Below are 18,744 nucleotides of genomic sequence, written 5' to 3'. Positions count from 1 at the left end.
GGTTTTTGCTGCTGGGGATTGCGCCAGTCCTTTCAAAATGATAGCAAACAGCGTTTTTCAGGGCTCTAATGCGGGAGCGGGCATTGCGAGAGAGCTGCCGAGAAGGGTTACCGGGCATGGAGTTGACCGTAAACATGAGGTACACAAATGAGAAATTTCATTTTAGACTAAAGTAAACTAATAGGAGGGAAACTACTAGTCTTTTCCTATACTATACTAAAGAATAGAATCATAACTTATGTAAACGCTTTATAAGATACTAAAGCAAATAGTTTTCCTTTTCTTGATATCTACTTAGACACTAGCTTTATAATTAATCACTTTCTTCTATCTGATTTAACTCCGAAATCAACTTCGATTCTGCCAGGATTCCACATATAGCAATTCCTGCTCCTTTTGCCAAACTAGCAGCCTTTCAAAATTTATACATTCATGCGTAACACCCCACCCCAAGCCATCCACCGTCAGCTCCACCGGTGTTCCGGGCGGGCTATCCGGCTCCACGACCAGCAAGTCTCCGCACGTGATGCCTAATCGCAGATACTCTATACAATGATCGACGTGGATTCTCCAATCCTCGTTTTCTGGATCCGAAGGATCGTAGCCGTGATTTATAAGTGACCAATAACGTCTGCGGACGATGTTCTAAATGGAAAAGGGCATGCAAATCAGCAATTAATATAGGAAGCTTAAGTAGAGGTAGAGAGGAAAGATACTTACTAGACAGTGGAATTGGTGCAGATTGGAAACGAAATAGAAGTTTGAGGGTGGAGTGATGTTACTAGGTGGTTGTAGGGACTGTGGTGGTGGCTGCATCCCCGTTGCGAGTCCATGTGCCTGCGGGTTTGGAATATATATCGCATCTGAGTCTATTTCCAACAAGATCATCAGCACACCAACTCTTTGAAAACATTTCACAGGCATTATTGAACATATTATACAGACCGACAACATTTAACCAATTTCGATCCACCTCTTCTGAAGGACCAATGTATCGCTCATCCGGATTAAATACTTTGGATATGCGTGGCCCGAGAACTTCTGTTGGGATAGGAGAGAGTGGCGCAACCCAATATGTTGATACGGCGTCATTGCGTTTGACAGTCAACCCGAGTGTCAAACCGATGGCTACGCCTAGAAAAGTCCATAGAAGTTTGCCTATCATGGAATGAAATCTTGACGGCGGTCGGCCGAGTTTGGGGCTCTCCTCATCCGTCCGAACAGTCTGATACTTAGACCTTGATGTGAACAGAGAATTCATGATGGGCTATCGGTGGTGTGGTTGAGTAGCAGACAGTTGAAATTTTCCTCTTGAGTTTTCCTTCATAGAGATCGGAATCAGGAAATAACTAGGGCAAGTTAAAGGACCCTTTTATCCACCTAGTCTGCCATTGCCGTTTTGTACACAATACGCTATCTGATCATTATGGTAAATGGCAAGGTAAAACCATGGAATGCTCGCTGTTAAGATAAGCACATTGTAACCGCACTCCACATCTGCATAATATTCTCTTCCGAAAATTTGTCCGAATTGTCAAGGTATGGTGCACTGGTGGAATGCCGAGGCAGAAACGACCGAGTATCAGAATAACGTCTTTTCGGCTTAATTCCACGCCATTTTAAGGCCCCCATTTCTGCTCACCCCCGCGAATGCGAGTCTGCGTGTTTGGGCTATTTACGTATCGACGCATATTCCTAGTAAAATAAACACCTCCCAGTCTTGTTTCCCGTTACCCCAGACCGCCCTCGCCCGCATCTGCACGTATCTGACTATGCTTAAAAAGATAAACATGCAGCTTACAGCTGCAACCGCGGGTTTTCCGATAGTCGCCACTTCGGCACCTTGCTCTGGAAGCTAAGAAGGATTAAGCTTGGTATGCAGTTGGGTTTGTGGATTTCATCAAAGTTGGCGAAGTAGCTTGCGAAGGATCCTCATCCCTCCATTTTCAGGAAGCAATTACGAAATCCACTAGCTCTTGTTAGTAGATATTCTTGTTAGTGGATATTATAACTAAACGGTAATTACACGTCACATTACAGTATTCAGCGTTAGACTGAGAGCGAACGTACTTGAGACGAATGTATCATAGCAGCTCTATAAAATTTCTTCACGAAAGAAATCATAGCTTAAGTGGGCAATTAGGGGTATAGAAAAGTGGACAGTCAACTTTGGGAGCTTGAAACTAGTGCGAGTAAAACTCTCTTGAAGGTTTTATCCAACCTCTCCATGTGCATATGCCCTGACTTGGACCTTTATTCCCCGTTCTAACTTCTATGTTCGTTGGTTCAGGCTCCAGTAGATTCTGAAATACAAATGTAGTATCCAGCAAATGATTATTAACTATTGATCAATTCTTTGCCAGGTAAGGTTATACCTCGCCTCCTGCTGGGTTTGAAAATCCGCCAACGCATCAAAATCAATACATCGATGAGCTCTTCCCCATCCTGATACAGCCGTAGAGACTCTCCCTTCATGCATCAACGGACTATATCCCTCGAAGACTATGTCTTCTCCTCCGCACGAGAGAGCTTGTCTAAGGTACTCGAAGCAATGGTCGATGTGGACTGGGAACACTCCTCCATCTTCGAGCTCCGTCAGGTTGCCCCCCGTCAGGGCAGTCCACCAATGACGACGAATCCACGACTACAAGTAAAACGCAGTATCAGATTTAAATCGAATGAGAAGGTGAGACTATGTAGTACTTACGAGACAATGAACCTCATGAAGTTTCGAAATGATAAAAAATCGTGCCTCATCAATTTCATCCTTGTGCGGATGATCAAACTCGGCAACTATTCCATTCTCAAGCCCGTAACTCTCTGGATGCTCAACCCAAAGAGCCCCATGCCCTAGCATCATGTGTCAGTCAGGCCTATCCAAGCTCGAGGAGTCAAATACCTGCAAACTGTGCATTCCAGTGATCCTGAGTTTCTGCCGACATTCCAGACCACCATTCATTATGTTCGAACACTTTGGTAATTGGCCGAAACACGCCCAGAGGAATGGGCGTCAACGGTTTTCGTGTTGAAATGCTCAAATGCCAGTATAGGATGAGGGTAACTGCCCAACCCAAGGCAAGAACTGTGGCTAGGAGATGCTTGTACGGTCCAGACTTGGCATTTTTAGAGGACGATGCAAGACTGACATCGCTGCATGAGAGCTTATGATAACTTACTTTCCGTGGGTTGAAGAAGGACATAATGGATAAGGATTATATCAGAATGATTAAAAGCGAAGAGGAAACTTTTCGAGGAAGAAAAATGTAGTGGTTGGGAATTGGACATGCGCTGAATAGGAGTGAAGCCCGATTTTCACCGTTGAAAGTGATCCATTATTAATAATTATGCGAGCCGCTAATTATGCTATAAAAATTATTCGAAAAGAAGATTAATCCATTTAGGGCTAGCTGGCTTGCGAAGAATGACTTGAAGCAGCCTACAAAGTCTGGTGGGTACGTTAGGTGGGTAAGATTTACAGCACCCTGTCTCGCTTATTATCGGCCCCTTTTGTAAACGCGAACCAGCTGCGACTTTCGTTCTCGACTTGAACTCAACTTCCGGCTGAACTTAATTCAATCTTCTTATGAGCTGCACGCATTCACAATGTCAACTATCTCACGCAAAAGTTCTCCGTCACTTGATAAGGTTGGTGATCTCGAGTCGAGAAATTCTTCGGACACCTACGAAGAGCACACTCTGCTCGAACAGAAGAAAAGGATCTGGCCAAGATCCTCCTCCCTGATGCCCAAGTGGCTGCGCGCAATCACTGGTCCTACTTACGCCTTGATTTGCAGCGCATTCTTGCTCACGGCTGCTGTCATCGTATGGGCCCGTGTGTATTCCCAATTGGAACACTTTCAGTGTGATCTTGGCCAGCAAGAGTTTGAGCCCGATTGTGGGTTCTTCCTGATCTTAACAAGTTGGTTGAAAGTAACAATTAGCAGTGCGGTATTCAAGTCGTGTTACATTCCAGCCTCATAAGTACTATGGCGGTCCACCATCTAATACTACTAATGAAATGTGGCGAAGGCTTGAACCCCGTGAGTCCTCCACGGTGCGCCTTAAAATCCTGCTAATTCTGTTATTCTTCAGCTGGCGATGGGATAGTTTCCATCCCTAAAGAATTTGCGAAAGACCTACATCCCTCGATTGAGAACACAGACGAACCTGGTAGCTTCAGATATGGCATTTCTATGTTCCACCAGCTCCACTGTCTGGTAAGTCCATTATTTGTTCATCTCTGGTTCTACTTCTAATGTTTCTTTTCAGAACTTTCTAAGATTGGCATATTGGCCGGGAGCGGTAGTCAACATGTCAGAGCAAGAAGTAGCGATACACAAAGACCACTGTTTAGATTACATCCGTCAGGCACTTATGTGCCACGGTGATGCGACATTCGAAAGCATGAATAGTCAGGATGTTTTGGATGGGATGGGAGCAACACATCAATGTCGTGACTTTGATCTCATGTTCTCGTGGGCGTATGAGAATAGGTGGACGAAAAATAGAGATTCGGGATTTCCTCCGGAAGAAATCCTGACACACACTCCAGCAAAACAGAATAGCTTCGACGATTAGTAGATAGATTTGAAACATCTCATTCCTTCGCAGCTAGTTTCAACTGATATTGACTTCATCTACATTGTTGCGAGATTCGGTCAACCAAGCTGCCAAAATAAGAATTTTCAATGCCGTCATCGTGTATTCTTCACCACTGCACTATAACGAAATCTCTATCGTTTTATCGACCGTAAAATATGATCATCCCATACTTACCACAGTCTATGATGAATTCGACGTCGATAGATCGGCAGTGCTTAAAACGATACTGCGTTGAAGATCCCAGGGCCAATAAAGAGCAACCGTGACCGAGTCTGCTGCACATTCTCTGCACGTTATGCCGCAATTCACAAAAAGAGCCACCTACTCCTGCCGTCATCTGCCACCCCAGCAGAAGCAGCTGACACGGCACACCCATTTCGTTTCACAGACTTTCATGCGGATGAAGAACACATGCTACATTCTACCCTTGCTACTACGCGTCGATCTTCGTCTAGCAATGTACCATATCGGGCTGCTATCTACATAAAATGCAAACGCTGCGTCTGGAAATTTGGGTCTCGCATACACGAGTGCTTATGACTTACGTATAGTTAGTCTGTAGTCGTAGTATACTTCCGTGTCAGGCCTACGGGTCCTGGTTGCTGTTTTGAGGAAAACATCCGTATTGTTTATGGACGCACTCAAATCGGGACGAGGACATTGTGGTAGTAAAGTGCAGTTTCGTGTGCCAAGAGCCTGTTATATGGCTCTGAGTCATGGTTTACTTTGAGCCATCGGCACCACCTCCCTTATAGTCATCTATGCCACTAAGCTCTTTCCACACTACCATATCTGACTCTCGAGAACTTTTATGCTATAAAAGACCACACTTGCTACCTGACACTCGAGCATCAATCCTTTTTCGGCACTCCACTTTCCAGTCCATTCTTAAATTAAACACTGCCAGCCATCTCTATCAGCTACCATACATCCCATCATCACTGTAAGTTGGAACGCCGCAGAAGATTTACTTATTCATATTCTAATACTAGTCACGAGCAAGATGAAGGTCACTCTCACTCTCGCCCTTCTTCTCCCAGCTCTCATCAGCGCTCTTCCCGAATTGCCTTTCCAACGCGATGTTGAAGGCCGCAGCGTCAGTGGGTTCTCAAATGAGGAGCGTGATGCCATCGCAGGCGTTTGGGGCCTGAAGAAGGAGAAAAGAGATGCTAAACTGGAAGACCGTACTCCAGTTGCTGGTGTCTGGGGTCTGAAGAAGGAGAAGAGGGACGCTGAGCTTGAAGACCGCGCTCCTGTTGCTGGTGTCTGGGGTCTCAAGAAGGAGAAGAGGGACGCTGAGCTTGAAGACCGCGCTCCTGTTGCTGGTGTCTGGGGTCTCAAGAAGTTAAAGAGAGACGAGGATAACTCCGAGTAGGTTATGCTTGGTGACATATCTGTGGTGGCGAGAATGTGAAGGAACATGATAGTACCAAAGGTGGATAGCGGGCTTAGTTTAACTGATGAAGGAGAATTCCGGGGGAGCTATATAGGTATTCAGAAAATATCACACTACGATCTTTAACTTAAGCTTTAATATTATAATAGAGGGTCTAACTAATTACTCAAAGCAGCCCTCCCATTCAGTAGAGGAATATCATCATAGAGCAAATACTAAGTACATAGATTAAAATCCTAAATTTGATATAAGAAGAATTACAAAAGAAAATAGGAGAAGCTGCTTTTATATAACTATTTTGAGAAGACTTTTCTAGTGACTTAGGCCCGTGTGCACGTAGTTCTGTCACTCACTGGTGAGTCTAAGAAAGTAGTTAGAGAACTTATATCTTACAAATCCCTGTTTCCAACTAGAAGTCCGATAGAGCGCCTCTTTTCATTAACCCCCCTCCCGGCTTTATTTGACTCTTATACAAGACCTAAGGTAGAGAAAAAATTACATATTTCGACAAGAACTGAAACACATGGAACCTCACTTGCAGATATTTGGCACTCTTCGAAAGATAGTAGTTTGATATATTACTCAGGAACCAATCAACCATGAACCCATCCACTTCTGCGCCCACTACATTTCGCCTTAGAAATCATGCGAGTACCCGGGGAACTGCCTCGTCATGATATTCATTCCAATCTTGGTCCCAGCTTCACAGGCATTCCCTGATGCAATACATCCGGGTGTCCTGTTCCATTCGCATAATACTGCATGAAAAGGACAGCATTACCTACTATTGGCTTAAATCCCACTCCCTCGGCCTCCTTTGCGATTTCGCTATGACAATCTATAAACTTGCACCAAGCCTCGGGGAAATTAAATTTAATTCGCGGGAATTGGGTGGCTCCGCCTATAACGTTATCGGCCTCGACATAGGCGAAGATTGTTGAGAGTCGGGGGTTGTCCTTCCCGTCGGCACCTACACCATTCAACCAGTCGTAATGTGATCGAAAAAGATCATCCGTCTCGTACTTGACAGTTTGAAGATTTTCAATCTGAGAAGTTGGGAGGAAACCTTGGAAGTCAAGGGATCGCCTTTCGATGCACGAGACTAATGGATCTTCGGGGAGCACAGCGGACTTGGAAGAACGGATAGTGGGATCTACGATCTTCTCCGCCACGTAGTCTTTCGCAAGGCCAGATACCTCGTAATTGTTTTTTCTGAACTGAACATCAGTATTTAATTGTGAATAAGTATAGATAATATATGGCTCAGAAATGGGGCGTGAAATAGAACCCTTACGCTAGTTGAATGAGATATCTCGTTTCCCTATAGCTGAGATAGTTCTCCAGGTAGATGATCAGCGGATCGAAAGTAAAGATGTATGGACGAAAGTTTTGCTCCGGACATGCCAACTCGTATTCTTTCGTCATGGAACCAAACCAGTCGTTGTCGTTTGGTTTCGGGGAGTTGACTAAAAGGTTGCCATTAAGGCGTGGGAATTGAGTAAGGACGATACTCAGAATTTGTTTGCGATAAAGCATAGAGTTGGAGACAATTGAGGGGAGTAGTAAGACTGCTCCAACTACATACAGAGCGCTGGGCCATTTGACTGCCATCATGTGTTTATGATCTCGAAGACAAATCAATCTGCAGAAGTGTTGACGAAGGGCGCAATGGTGAAGTACTAGAAGAGGTTGGTGAATTACTGGAAGAGGTGGGTGACTTACCCTTCTTCAGAAGACGGTTTTTACGATAGCGAGAGTCCGCAATAAGCCCCGCTTCCCTCCCAATCACTCCGTTGCAACTATATACGAGACTAATCTATAAAGGTTCTCCTAGCGACTAAATTCTGGTCCAGCTCTCGGCTCGATCTAGACGTTTTGGCCGATGACTGCTTTGGAACTACTCCTGCATATCTTGCGCGCAAGATTTGTTCCTCTTGAGCACCGGTATCCGAACCAATTACCGCCCCGTCCCGCGTCGTCTGCTCCGAACAAATCATCATGCAGAGGAGCTATGCATGCAGCTCAATTAGTTCCCCATTGTATATCTCTTCCTCGTTCGTTATAGCAATGAGGAAAGTTGGGCTGTCAGAGGGTTTGCGCGTATTTAATTCATACATGGTCTTCATGTACTTGCAGGGCAGCCAAACTTGCTAGGCTACTCCGCCACAAGCCGTCAGGGTCAATAACATCCCCCGAGGTTTTGAGATTCACAGTAGACTTCTTGATTCTCTTTACTTGTACTTAAAGAAAGAAAAGAATTGTCTCTAAAGATTCTCAGGAGAGCCAGCTTCTGCTCAACATCACAATATCATGGCTTCAATTCAGCAATACCAAGATCTTGACGATGGTAATCATCCAGTTGAAGCAGCACGGCATTTGCGCCCATCTTCTCTGCCAAAATCAAAACATAGAGCATGCCTTCTCTTCTTCACCACCTTCCTGCTTGCCAGTACATTCAGTCTTGCTCTCGCCAACTATTATTCACTCATTACCCACAGTCTCCTGGGCAACCTATACTCGCCTATATTGCCATCCAAAACCCCCCAGAGGTACACAACGTGCGGTAGCACTCCAGGTCAAGCACGAGATCGTAACTGTTCATTTGACATCCTCTCATTCGCTTGGCAAACCCCCGAATGCTACGATGAACCGCTCATGGACGCCTTCTTGTCACACCAGAAACATCCGATCATATTTTGGACAAACAACACTGCCGTCGAGACTGTACCAATAGAAGTCGCTGCCAAGGGGGAAATGAACCTCCACGTTACTTGGGAAACGCATGTCATACACTGTACCTACATGTGGATGCAAATGCATCGCGCCTACGGCGAGAGGGGATACATCGATTCACATTTGGATAATTGGGCACATACAAAACATTGCCAAGTAGTCATCCTGGAGAAGGAAATTGGACCGGAAACAGTGAATGCTGAAGGGACGGTCAATTATCCGGAGTGCCGCGATGTAAGATTTGGAAAACCGGCAAATTGGCCTCTTACGAATGCATTTGCACCGGATGAGCATGTTCATATAGACAGTCATGTGATTTGAGGAGTGGGTGCCTGGTGGCATTTTGAATTCAGTCACGTCTATGCAGGATCAATAAGTGTAACAGGCTAGGAAATACCAAAAGACTCCTCCATTGTAGCTGCTACATAATCTCCAATCTATTGCCAGAAGAAATGCAATTTTTCTTTTTGGCGAACTGTCCTACTCCAAACGTCAGGTCTGAGAACACCAATTATGATTCAATTCCAAGAACTAATCGTCCGAAACTTCCCAATCACCAGGCAAAACAATCTCATGCCCCGATCCTTCTCGTACAAAGAGCGATGCAACCCACGCTACTAATGAAAATGCAGATATTGACCACCAACTGATCTCAATGACTCCCTTCACGTAGCCTATGCCATACACTACATAATTTCATAAGTTAAAGTGAATGGATATAGGCTGCAATTGGACTTACAATATCCCGCAAATATAGGCCCAATCGTCCTGAATGCGGCCGAAGTAGCTTGTCCAATGCCGTGCACCACACCGAGCACTGAAGGATGTGGCGAGCAATTGTTTAACAGCATTATTGAAGCCGGTATGGTGAATATCCTCCCATTAATATGGATCAGTAATAAAAAGGCGATATAGAACCAAGTGATTGCCGTATGTTTTCCAGAAACAGTTACTAGGAATGGACTCATGGCATAAACAGGAGGAAACGAGAGCGCAAATGCACGATAGCATTTCAATGTCCCGATTCGGCTGTGAACTCTTGGGTAAATTAAGAATTGGAAAATGAGACCGGCAAAACCCATTATTGCCATTGCGTAACCAACATGCTGGGGAGCCATTCCAAGACCGCCCCGGAGCTTGAGAGAAAATTGCTGAAATGGGATATTGGAATCTCTGGGACTGGAAAGTAGAAGAGGCCACATGCTACCAAAAGCGCTACAATATTATATTATTAGTCGCATAGACTGTTTGATTGGGGGTAGGGGGTGGGGTTCAAGAAGATACATAAGAGATGTCGTTGAAATAAGGTTTTGCCTGATACGGAACATTTGTGTAACAACAACGGTAAGCGGAAATGAGCTGACCCTAAATGAAAATCAAAAAAAGCTTGAGACAACATGGTCAAAAGAACGTTGGATGTCCAAATTCGATGGAATGATAGCTGAGACGCAGGATTCTGCCTGTGGATTGACGTTCCTATATCTTTAGTGTCGTCTTCAGAATTCGTCGTAACCGTCAAAGGGACTGCCTCATCGCTTGCCACAGGAATGTAGCCCCCATTCTCAGACGTATTCTTGGCGGTAACTCTTCTATAAAAGTAGTTGGCCAGACGAGTACCCGTATCAGATTTTGCATCGAAGTCCTTGTGAGTCTATTTCAGGTGAGCTGGGCATAGTGGAATCATCAAATGGTGATTATACTTCTTCGAGAACTAGAAGTACAACAATCGAGGCCAAAAAGAGCAAACTAGCACTAAAAATTGATGGCAATGCGTAAGGATAAGCTTGGAGCCACTTGCTTTCACCAAAGAGCCGTGGATAGCTTTTTGCAGGATCAGCTAACCAACCAGCTGAAACTGTAAGACATGAGTATGTTGCGGCAAGGAATTCGATTGCCACAATTTACCTGGGCCAATGATTGTTGCAAGAGCAAAGCTTGCGGAAAGAAGCAGGAATGCTCGAGATTGGTGCCTAATGGAGAAATTAGTATCGTATAAAACGGGAGAAAATTAACGTGTATCTGCGCTCCACGACATACTTCCTATCTTTGATCACTTCCGAGATCATCGTTCGACTTGTGCTGTCAGCTCTAATTCTTCCTCTAGCATAAAGGAGCTACAAACACAACTCCAACAGTTCCATTCGAAGCACCACCGAGCGCGCGGAACACAGCCACCCAAAGGAAATGCTTTGAAAACGCGAGCGCGGAGCACGACAGCCCTGTACCAACAAGACCAAAAAGCAAAACCTTCTTTCTCCCGGCCCATTTGCTATCGGCGATATATCCCCATAGTATCGCCGTAAAGAATTGACTTGCAGTGAAACTGGCCTGAGAGACTCCCGTCTGCCAAGACAAGGTTTCTTCCGGCAATGATGGATCGAAGGACTTCAGTTGATAGTAGGAAATTGTTTGGAATGAGGCAATTTGTAGGAAGTCAACCACACGGCAAACAGCCAAAACAGCAAGCTGATCTTTACGAGGCAAGCCTCGCCATGAGGCGGGCCTTGAGGAAGCCCGTGACTCTGAATCCGACATTGTCACAAGTAGCTGAGATTCAAAGATGTTCGAAAACGAAGATTCAGGAGGGTAGGCTTTAACCCTGAGGATGTTTTGGAACTCTGCCCACGTTATGGGAACAGTTGAATGCTGAGCGACTACTATCAAACCGGCTTTCTGGTCATCCATGCCCTCCTGAATAGTAAAGGGCAGCTGACCTGAGCTTGCGAAAGCGATCTTCTCTTGGCCACCTATGCACAGCAACAATGCATATAGTTGCAGGAAGCTATTGACGAGTCGAAACACAAAATCAGAAGTTCGAGATGGTAGTGGGTCATCTTGGGCACAGATGCATGTACGGAGGTATAGCGGGTAAGTATTATACAAACTTTAGATTAGTGGTTACTCTGTCTATCTTCATTTAGGCAGTCCTCCTAGTAAACAAAGCCCTAATAGGTTTAGATCCTACGCTGGAGCCCTGTAAGTATGCGTACACTAAAACTCCTGTTTATTTAGAATTTGTACATTACTAAATTAGGCGAAAGTGGCCGAGATATGAACAGGGGTGGGGGTGTGGAAAAAATATGCCCTTGCTTAGGATGGCGAAATTTACAGACATGATGGCGAGCTTATTTATAAAGGACGGTGAGAAGCTCGGAACGAAAAAAAGGATAACACGTAAAAAAAGAACTAACACGTAAAAAAAGGATAACACGTACTCTATTGCATTGCAATGTCACAGGATCGGCACCGAAATGGTACTGATCAGTATTTTGTCGAAATGGGAAACATTCCCGGGACTGAAGTCGTGTGGGTTCATAGATGGCGCGAAGGTGCATACTGAGCCGGACTTCCACCACTCGAAACCCTGGACAGCTGTTTCCGACCATGACAGAAGAATTGAATCTGTGGGTATGATGCTGCGGAACACGATTTTGGTTGCAATGGATAAGGAGAGCGACCAGCATGTGATGAACTGCTTTGAAGTTCAGAGAGGGAGGATATCAGGTGTTCTGGCCTTATTCACCTTGGAGAGAAGACGCTCTAAGTCCTTTCCAGATGCAATCTTTTCTTTGTAGCATCTGAGGAGCAACTATTTCCACCATGTCTTTATCTCCATATCCATCGAAGCCTATTACCGATATTTTCACTCCCCAAGACCTGACGATTGATCGAAGAAAACGAGGTCGAATAGTGCCTATGAGAGTATTGGTTCTCGGAATGGGGAGAACAGGCACAGCATGTGAGCATCGTCAACCTGCACAACAGCTATTACTAACGAACGTAATCAGCCATAAGGGAAGCCTTAAAGAAGTTGGGTTGATGTTGCCTGCCTCTCTGAAGTCCTCATCACTGACGTGGAAATAGGGTATATGGATACATATCATATGATGAGTGCGAGCGTGGAGAATCCACTCGATTGTCTGTTATGGCAGCAAGCCTTTGCAGCAAAGTATCATGGGGTAGGAACTTTTGGGAAATGTGAATGGGACCAGCTTCTTGGCCATTGTCAAGTGAGTTTTAACTTGCAACTACGAGCATGTTGCCGCTACATATCATTAGCAAGCCCATAATGTAAACTAGATAAAATGCTAATAAGTAATTAGGCCGTATGTGACTGGCCGGCAATCGCCTTCAGTGAAGAATTGCTATCCATCTATCCAGAGGCGAAGGTAATTTTGCCATCCAGAGATGTCAATTCCTGGCATGCATCTGTGCTAAAGACCGTCTACTGGCGTTCTCAAGACCCCGAGCTAAGACTTGCGTCTTTTGTGGATTGGGGAGCTGGTCTCTATTATCCGATGCTCAAAAATTTCTTCGAAACATTCTTTGAGGGCGATTTTCCCAATAGAGGAAAGGCAATCTTCCACAGGCACTACGAAGAGATTCGCGGTCTTGTGCCCGCGGACAATTTGCTAGAGTATAATGTCACACAAGGATGGGGTCCTCTTTGCGATTTTCTTGGGATATCAAAGCCAACTGAGGACTTCCCTCGTTCAAATGACGTGGAGAGCTTTGTGTCTCGTTGCAAGTCTCGAAATAGGAGGCAGATCGCAAATGGCTTACTGAGATACCTTGTTATTGGACTATGTTTGGCGCTTCCACTCTCCATCATAATGTACATAGCGAATTAAATAGACAGGAGCTTACTCTACTGTTACCTTAAAGCATTCTTCAGTCGTATAGACTTTCCTGGAACTCAAAACAGCTTTAGTGTTCGATATTCCGTACGAAAAGCACTACGGCAGCAGCATTTTGAGATAACATAGAAGCTCCCTTGGGTACATTTTTCAATAAAACAGCTAGAAAGCTATCCCAAACTGTGCTCCAAATTTTGCGTAATCATCCATATCCCATTTTCCACCCAAATCGGGTGATCATAGATGCTTGTGGTCCAATCAATCCTTATGCAGTAAAGTAAATGTGGAACCGCCCCGCTGAAGTCCCTTATAAAGAAGAGGAGGAAACTTCAAGACGGGCCCCAGACTGTGTCCAATAAGCAAATCGAAAATTGAAAATCATACTGACGTAGCACCTCCTATTCTGCGGCCAACAATGCGTTTAAACCACTACCACCAAACACATTTTTGCCTCACTCTTGTCGCCTGTAGTGTTTTGGATACTGTCAGTAACCGACATGTTGAGAAAGTTAAGATAGGCTTCAATAAGCTTGGTACTCAGCAGCTCACCACACGATATTATTCAGTAGGTGCCGCGTCCTAAAAAGAGAAGCTCATAGGTTAACTTTTGATATCAGCGGCCAGATATTCGTGCTCCAATACTTGATATTCATCTCCGGAGTGAAGAAGTGAGCTCAGGATATATATTTATTGCCCCTCAATCACCTTTTTACCAATCAGGAGCGCATATCTATGACTCCCATGGTGTATGTATCCCTTCGTGGAGTTCCGGACATCCTGCTGATTCTGATGGCAGGAGCTCATTTGGGGATCTGGCATTCAGTCCCTCGCGTACGGTTTCAATGTTTGCGATTATGACGGACTGGCTGGCAGACACTTGTGCTACTTTGACGGAGTTCAGAGCTTCGGTCACGGTCGTGGCTACGGGGTCATCCTGGATGATACTTATAAGGTCGTGAAAATCGTTCACTCAATGCAGGGATTTGACCCGCACGAGTTTCGTCTTATCGAGAACGGCCGAAAGGCGTTAGTAACGAATTGCAGAACAAGGCCATATGACTTCCAAGGTCTCGAGAACCCGCAAGCCCTTCAGCTTATCGAAGATGGTCTATTCCAGGAAATTGACGTTCAAACGGGTTCTGTCCTGTTCCAGTGGTCTTCTCTTGATCACGTCAAACCTCTCGATGCTACAAGTAGGCCCGTAATGTTTGTCGCAGGTGAAGCAGCTTCGTACGATTTTTTTCATATCAATAGCGTAGAAAAGAATCGGAACGGTGATTATCTGGTGAGCGCGCGCCATACAAACTCGGTATACAAGATATCGGGAGTTGATGGAAGTATAATTTGGCAAATGGGGAGCTCAGACTCGACCTTTACACTTGTCGGTTTTCAGACTTTGGGCCAGCATGATGCCCGATGGATCTCGGTTCGTGTTTTCTTCGTCGGTTTTGATGCGCCGCAGGTTTACTGAACTTCAACAGGAAAACCAAACACACACTTTGCTCTCCCTGTTCGATAATGGCAATGATGCGCGGACAAAGCAATCGCCAAATTCCTTGGGAATGGTCATCGCCATCGACCACATATCTTCTGCGGCAATTTTGATAAGAGAATATGGAACCCACGAGAATTTGAGGTATAGCTGTTTTGGCTCTTAAAAGGCTCAACTAAGTGTCAGACTTAGCACAAGAGCAAATTTGTGTTAATTTCCTTCATCAAATTAGAGTAAACTAACGTGTCATACCTACAGTGCGTCAAGTAAAGGATCCATGCAAGTACTCGAAAACAAAAATGTGTTCATAGGCTGGGGCTCTGAAGCTTATGTGTCAGAGTATCTCGAAGATGGGACTCTGATATTCCATGCCTCATTTGATGGACTCGGTGAAAATTACCGGGCTTTCAAGCAAGAGTGGGTTGGAAACCCCTCAGATTCCCCGACCCTCTGGACTTACGCACTTACGAAGCAATCACAGACGGTATTCTACGTCAGTTGGAATGGCGCAACGGAGGTTCGAGCGTGGAAATTTTATGTTGGGAATTTTTCAGAAGGTGGGCGCGATTTTATCCTAGTGGGCTCTAAAGAAAGAACAGGATTCGAAACCACGTTCGCGACTCCGGTATATTTCCAATGGGCTTTGGCAGTGGCCGTGGCTGCGAATGGCAGCAGTCTTGGCAATTCTTCCGTTGTCTTGACATGGATTCCCGGCGGTACGTTGGCTGCTCGCTGTGATGAATGGTCATGTCAAGAAATTGAGCCGGAATTTGCGGTGAAATATAATGATTTGCCGATGCCAAAGGCCGGTCCTGAGCCGCAAGACTGGGACGAGTTAAATGATAAAGTAAGAAAATTGCAGCTAGCTCAGATGCCGATATCTACCATATCGTGGATGAATCAGCTTCTAATTGTCTTGGGTATTCTTGGGGGTGGTTTTAGCTTCATAATTCTGCTTAGCGTGTACATGAGAGGGCGAATTGGTATCAACATTTGAGTTTTGTAGATGGTACAGACGGAGATCATCAGGTTCCAATGTAACTTTTCAGAGCAAATTTCCAAAACGAGGTAATGCCATGTTTTGGTTGATGTTGATTAGGGAGCAGAAATAAAAACTTCGAGTAAAAGTTTGAAGCAAAAAATTGACTACATACTCTTTACCCTAATCTAATGTACACTTTTAATACCTACTTTTCGTTTACTCAACTTACTCAACTTACTGACAGAAATTGAAAATCTATTACCTAGACTTAAAGTATGTGAGAGATTAAGCATTTATACCAACCCACACTCAACTCGTGGGTTGAGTAATTTACGTAAATAATTAATAAAAGATTACACGCTACAAATGACTACACGTGCGGCGTTGAAGGCGTTGCACGTGAGTATATCAGTACGTTGGTATGTTCAATGTTCGAAGTGAGAGCCTATTGTGATGAAAAGACAGGATACAAGCAATGCTAGAGGCTTCTATTTCAATCATATTCTACCCAAGAGATAATTACTCGGCCAAAAGACAGAAGCCTACTACAATCATTCCTTCAACTTCGACAGCTCAATCAGCTTTGCCTCAAATTCTGACAAATAGACCTTAATCGCTTCGACGGTTTTCTCATCCCCAAGAAGCTTCTGAACCTTCTCGATGTCTACCTTCATGTGTTCCTCACTTGTCGTACCATTGACAATGGATATCTTGCCTAGTCCAAGCACCAATAAATAAAAGGCTACTTCCTTTGCGACGTTGAACTCCTTGGAAAACCGAGCAACCACTTCCGAGGAGATGATGTCTTTATTCGGTGGTTTCAGCAGCGCGAAGGCCTGATAAATGATCCCTTTCTCTGCCAAGTAGTTACGAAGAGGAACATCGTAACCGCGGTTGGCGTTGAAGCGGTTTTGGACAATCTCGGGCTTGATGGTGGCAGCATCGTAGAGTTTTTCGAAGGCAGGAAGAGGAAAATTGGATACGCCTAGCGTGGAGATGCGGGCGGGCACATAGCTCTCAAACACCTTCCAGGCAAGAAGATTATCCGCCTCGTCTTCGAATGGGACATGAAGTAGGAACAAGTCGATGTGGGAGACGTTCAGATGGATGAAAGACTGCTCAATGGATTCCCGGATTTGAGCTTCGAGAGGTTGATCTGGATTGTACGGAAGTTTGCCCTCTTCGTGAGCGTATTGAGGAGTGAATTTCGTTTGAATCTAGACAGCTTATTTAGTATCAGCGCAAGCAATATAATGTGTCGACTTACAAGAATATCATTCCTGTTAACCCCAGACTTTATGATACCATCACCGGTAAGTGTTTCCTCGTATGCGGATGGGTAATTGGCCGTGTCAATTCCTTCAAAGCCATGTTGCAAGGCCAGTGTTGTCAGCGCTCCTGTCCGTTCTTTCTTGAAGCCGGTTCCGTACAGCAAGTACGGATGCTTTTTGCCGGAAGACAGGACCAAAGGGGTGAACATTTTAGCAAGCCTGTCTGACATTGAACTTTTCCCAAACTACCTAGAATGCAGATTGTGAGATTGCAGTGGATTGGAATCCTAGGTATGGGGGGCGTTGAACACCGAGACAACGATCTTGTCGAGAAGACAACGCACATCTGTTAGTTCGAAGCTTATGGTAAGTGGACTCCTTGCACAATGCACTCGATCAAAGGCCGGCTTGCTGCAATTGTTCCTATGGGTAACGCCATCGAAATCCATCTATCGGAGTGCCTAAATCAGCCAAAGTATGCGAGAGCCTAGTCACTAAACACCAATAGCTCTTATAGCGTGTACCTGCTGACAAGCAGATCGAATAGTCCCTGAATTTGAATGAAAGCGGAAACTCCACTATCCTACATTCTACGGAGGTGCAGCGGTTAAGGATTATACAAATTCCAAATGAACAGGGGTTCTAGTGTATCTGTTAAGCCTATTAGAGCAGTGCTTATAGGGCTCTAGCTAATAGGCTTTATTTACTTGGAAGACTACCTTAATAGAAATAGATAGAGCAAGCACTAAGTTGAAATTTATATAATACTTACCCATTATACCTCGGTAACGCTAACCCTAATAGTTTATCTGGACCCGGTCTTAGTTTTGAGGAGGATGCACCCGCAGACCCGCATACATTTCACAGGGCTGTCGATCCAGGATGCTTAGCGAGCGAGCTGACCTGGGCGGGGCGGCAAAGCTACAGTACTTCGTAAAGATAAAAGAGCACATCATGGAAAGGGCCGGCCCGCGCTGATGGCGTGACGGGCCGCCTGGAGAGAGCCGCGCCGCGCCCCCGCTTGCAATACGTACAGTAGGCCCAGCATGTTATTGCGCAATTGTTAGACTTTCAATCGCAACCAAGCAAAGATGTACTTCGTACGTACAGTAGGAGATCTGCGGGCCGAACCGCATATAGACGCAAATCAGCTCTTGATTCAGCAAACAACTACTCGGTACTAGCCAGAACCGACCTAAAGCTCCACTTCAAGGCCTCGCATTCTATTACTCAGACTTGCCCTTAGCCCACAGTAAAAGACAAAGGAAATCACAGGGTGTATTGCAGCTTACAACGAGACTTGCAGTGTTTTGGGGCGGGGTAAAGAATTGCCGACTCAAGATGTTCCCGAGGTCTTCATGTACGTGGAAGATTTATCAGGGCATTGGGCGGGATAGGCGAGGGCTGGCTAATCTGAGCGGGTCAGGGCTGCGGGCATTCCTTCAAAATGGCTCAAGAGAAAGAAAGAGGGGGAGGGGATGGCGCGGGGTTGAACCCCATGTGTATTCTCTAATTACGAGATTTACAAGGGGCTGTAAATTCTGCATGTAAATGCTTCATATTTCACGTGAGACAAAATTGGTTTGTGGGTCAAGACTCACATGAGAGGGATTTGTTCTGGCATGGTTTAA

The 18,744-nt window shown here is 45.1% G+C and overlaps 2 protein-coding genes across 2 annotated transcripts; one reads left to right on the top strand and one right to left on the bottom strand.

Annotated features, from left to right (window-relative positions):
- Positions 1 to 2,341: 2,341 nt before the first annotated feature.
- Positions 2,342 to 3,200, bottom strand: cctR (Cyclochlorotine biosynthesis protein R; the record flags this gene model as incomplete). Its single annotated transcript, XM_031149173.1, has 3 exons — positions 2,342 to 2,644; positions 2,708 to 2,850; positions 2,900 to 3,200. 3 exons carry the CDS (start codon positions 3,198 to 3,200, stop codon positions 2,342 to 2,344), a joined length of 747 nt encoding a protein of 248 aa, XP_031006192.1.
- Positions 3,201 to 12,331: 9,131 nt separating this feature from the next.
- LHYA1_G004210 (uncharacterized protein) lies at positions 12,332 to 13,362 on the top strand (the record flags this gene model as incomplete). Its single annotated transcript, XM_031149172.1, has 3 exons — positions 12,332 to 12,470; positions 12,572 to 12,741; positions 12,835 to 13,362. The coding sequence occupies 3 exons, from the start codon at positions 12,332 to 12,334 to the stop codon at positions 13,360 to 13,362; spliced, it is 837 nt and encodes a 278-aa protein (XP_031006193.1).
- Between the last annotated feature and the right edge of the window lie 5,382 nt (positions 13,363 to 18,744).

This window comes from Lachnellula hyalina (assembly GCF_007821495.1).
Source record: "Lachnellula hyalina strain CBS 185.66 chromosome Unknown contig00049, whole genome shotgun sequence".
Lineage (NCBI taxonomy): Eukaryota > Fungi > Ascomycota > Leotiomycetes > Helotiales > Lachnaceae > Lachnellula > Lachnellula hyalina.
Note: the sequence above shows the minus strand (reverse complement) of the source record. Positions and strands in the feature narration are given on the sequence as shown.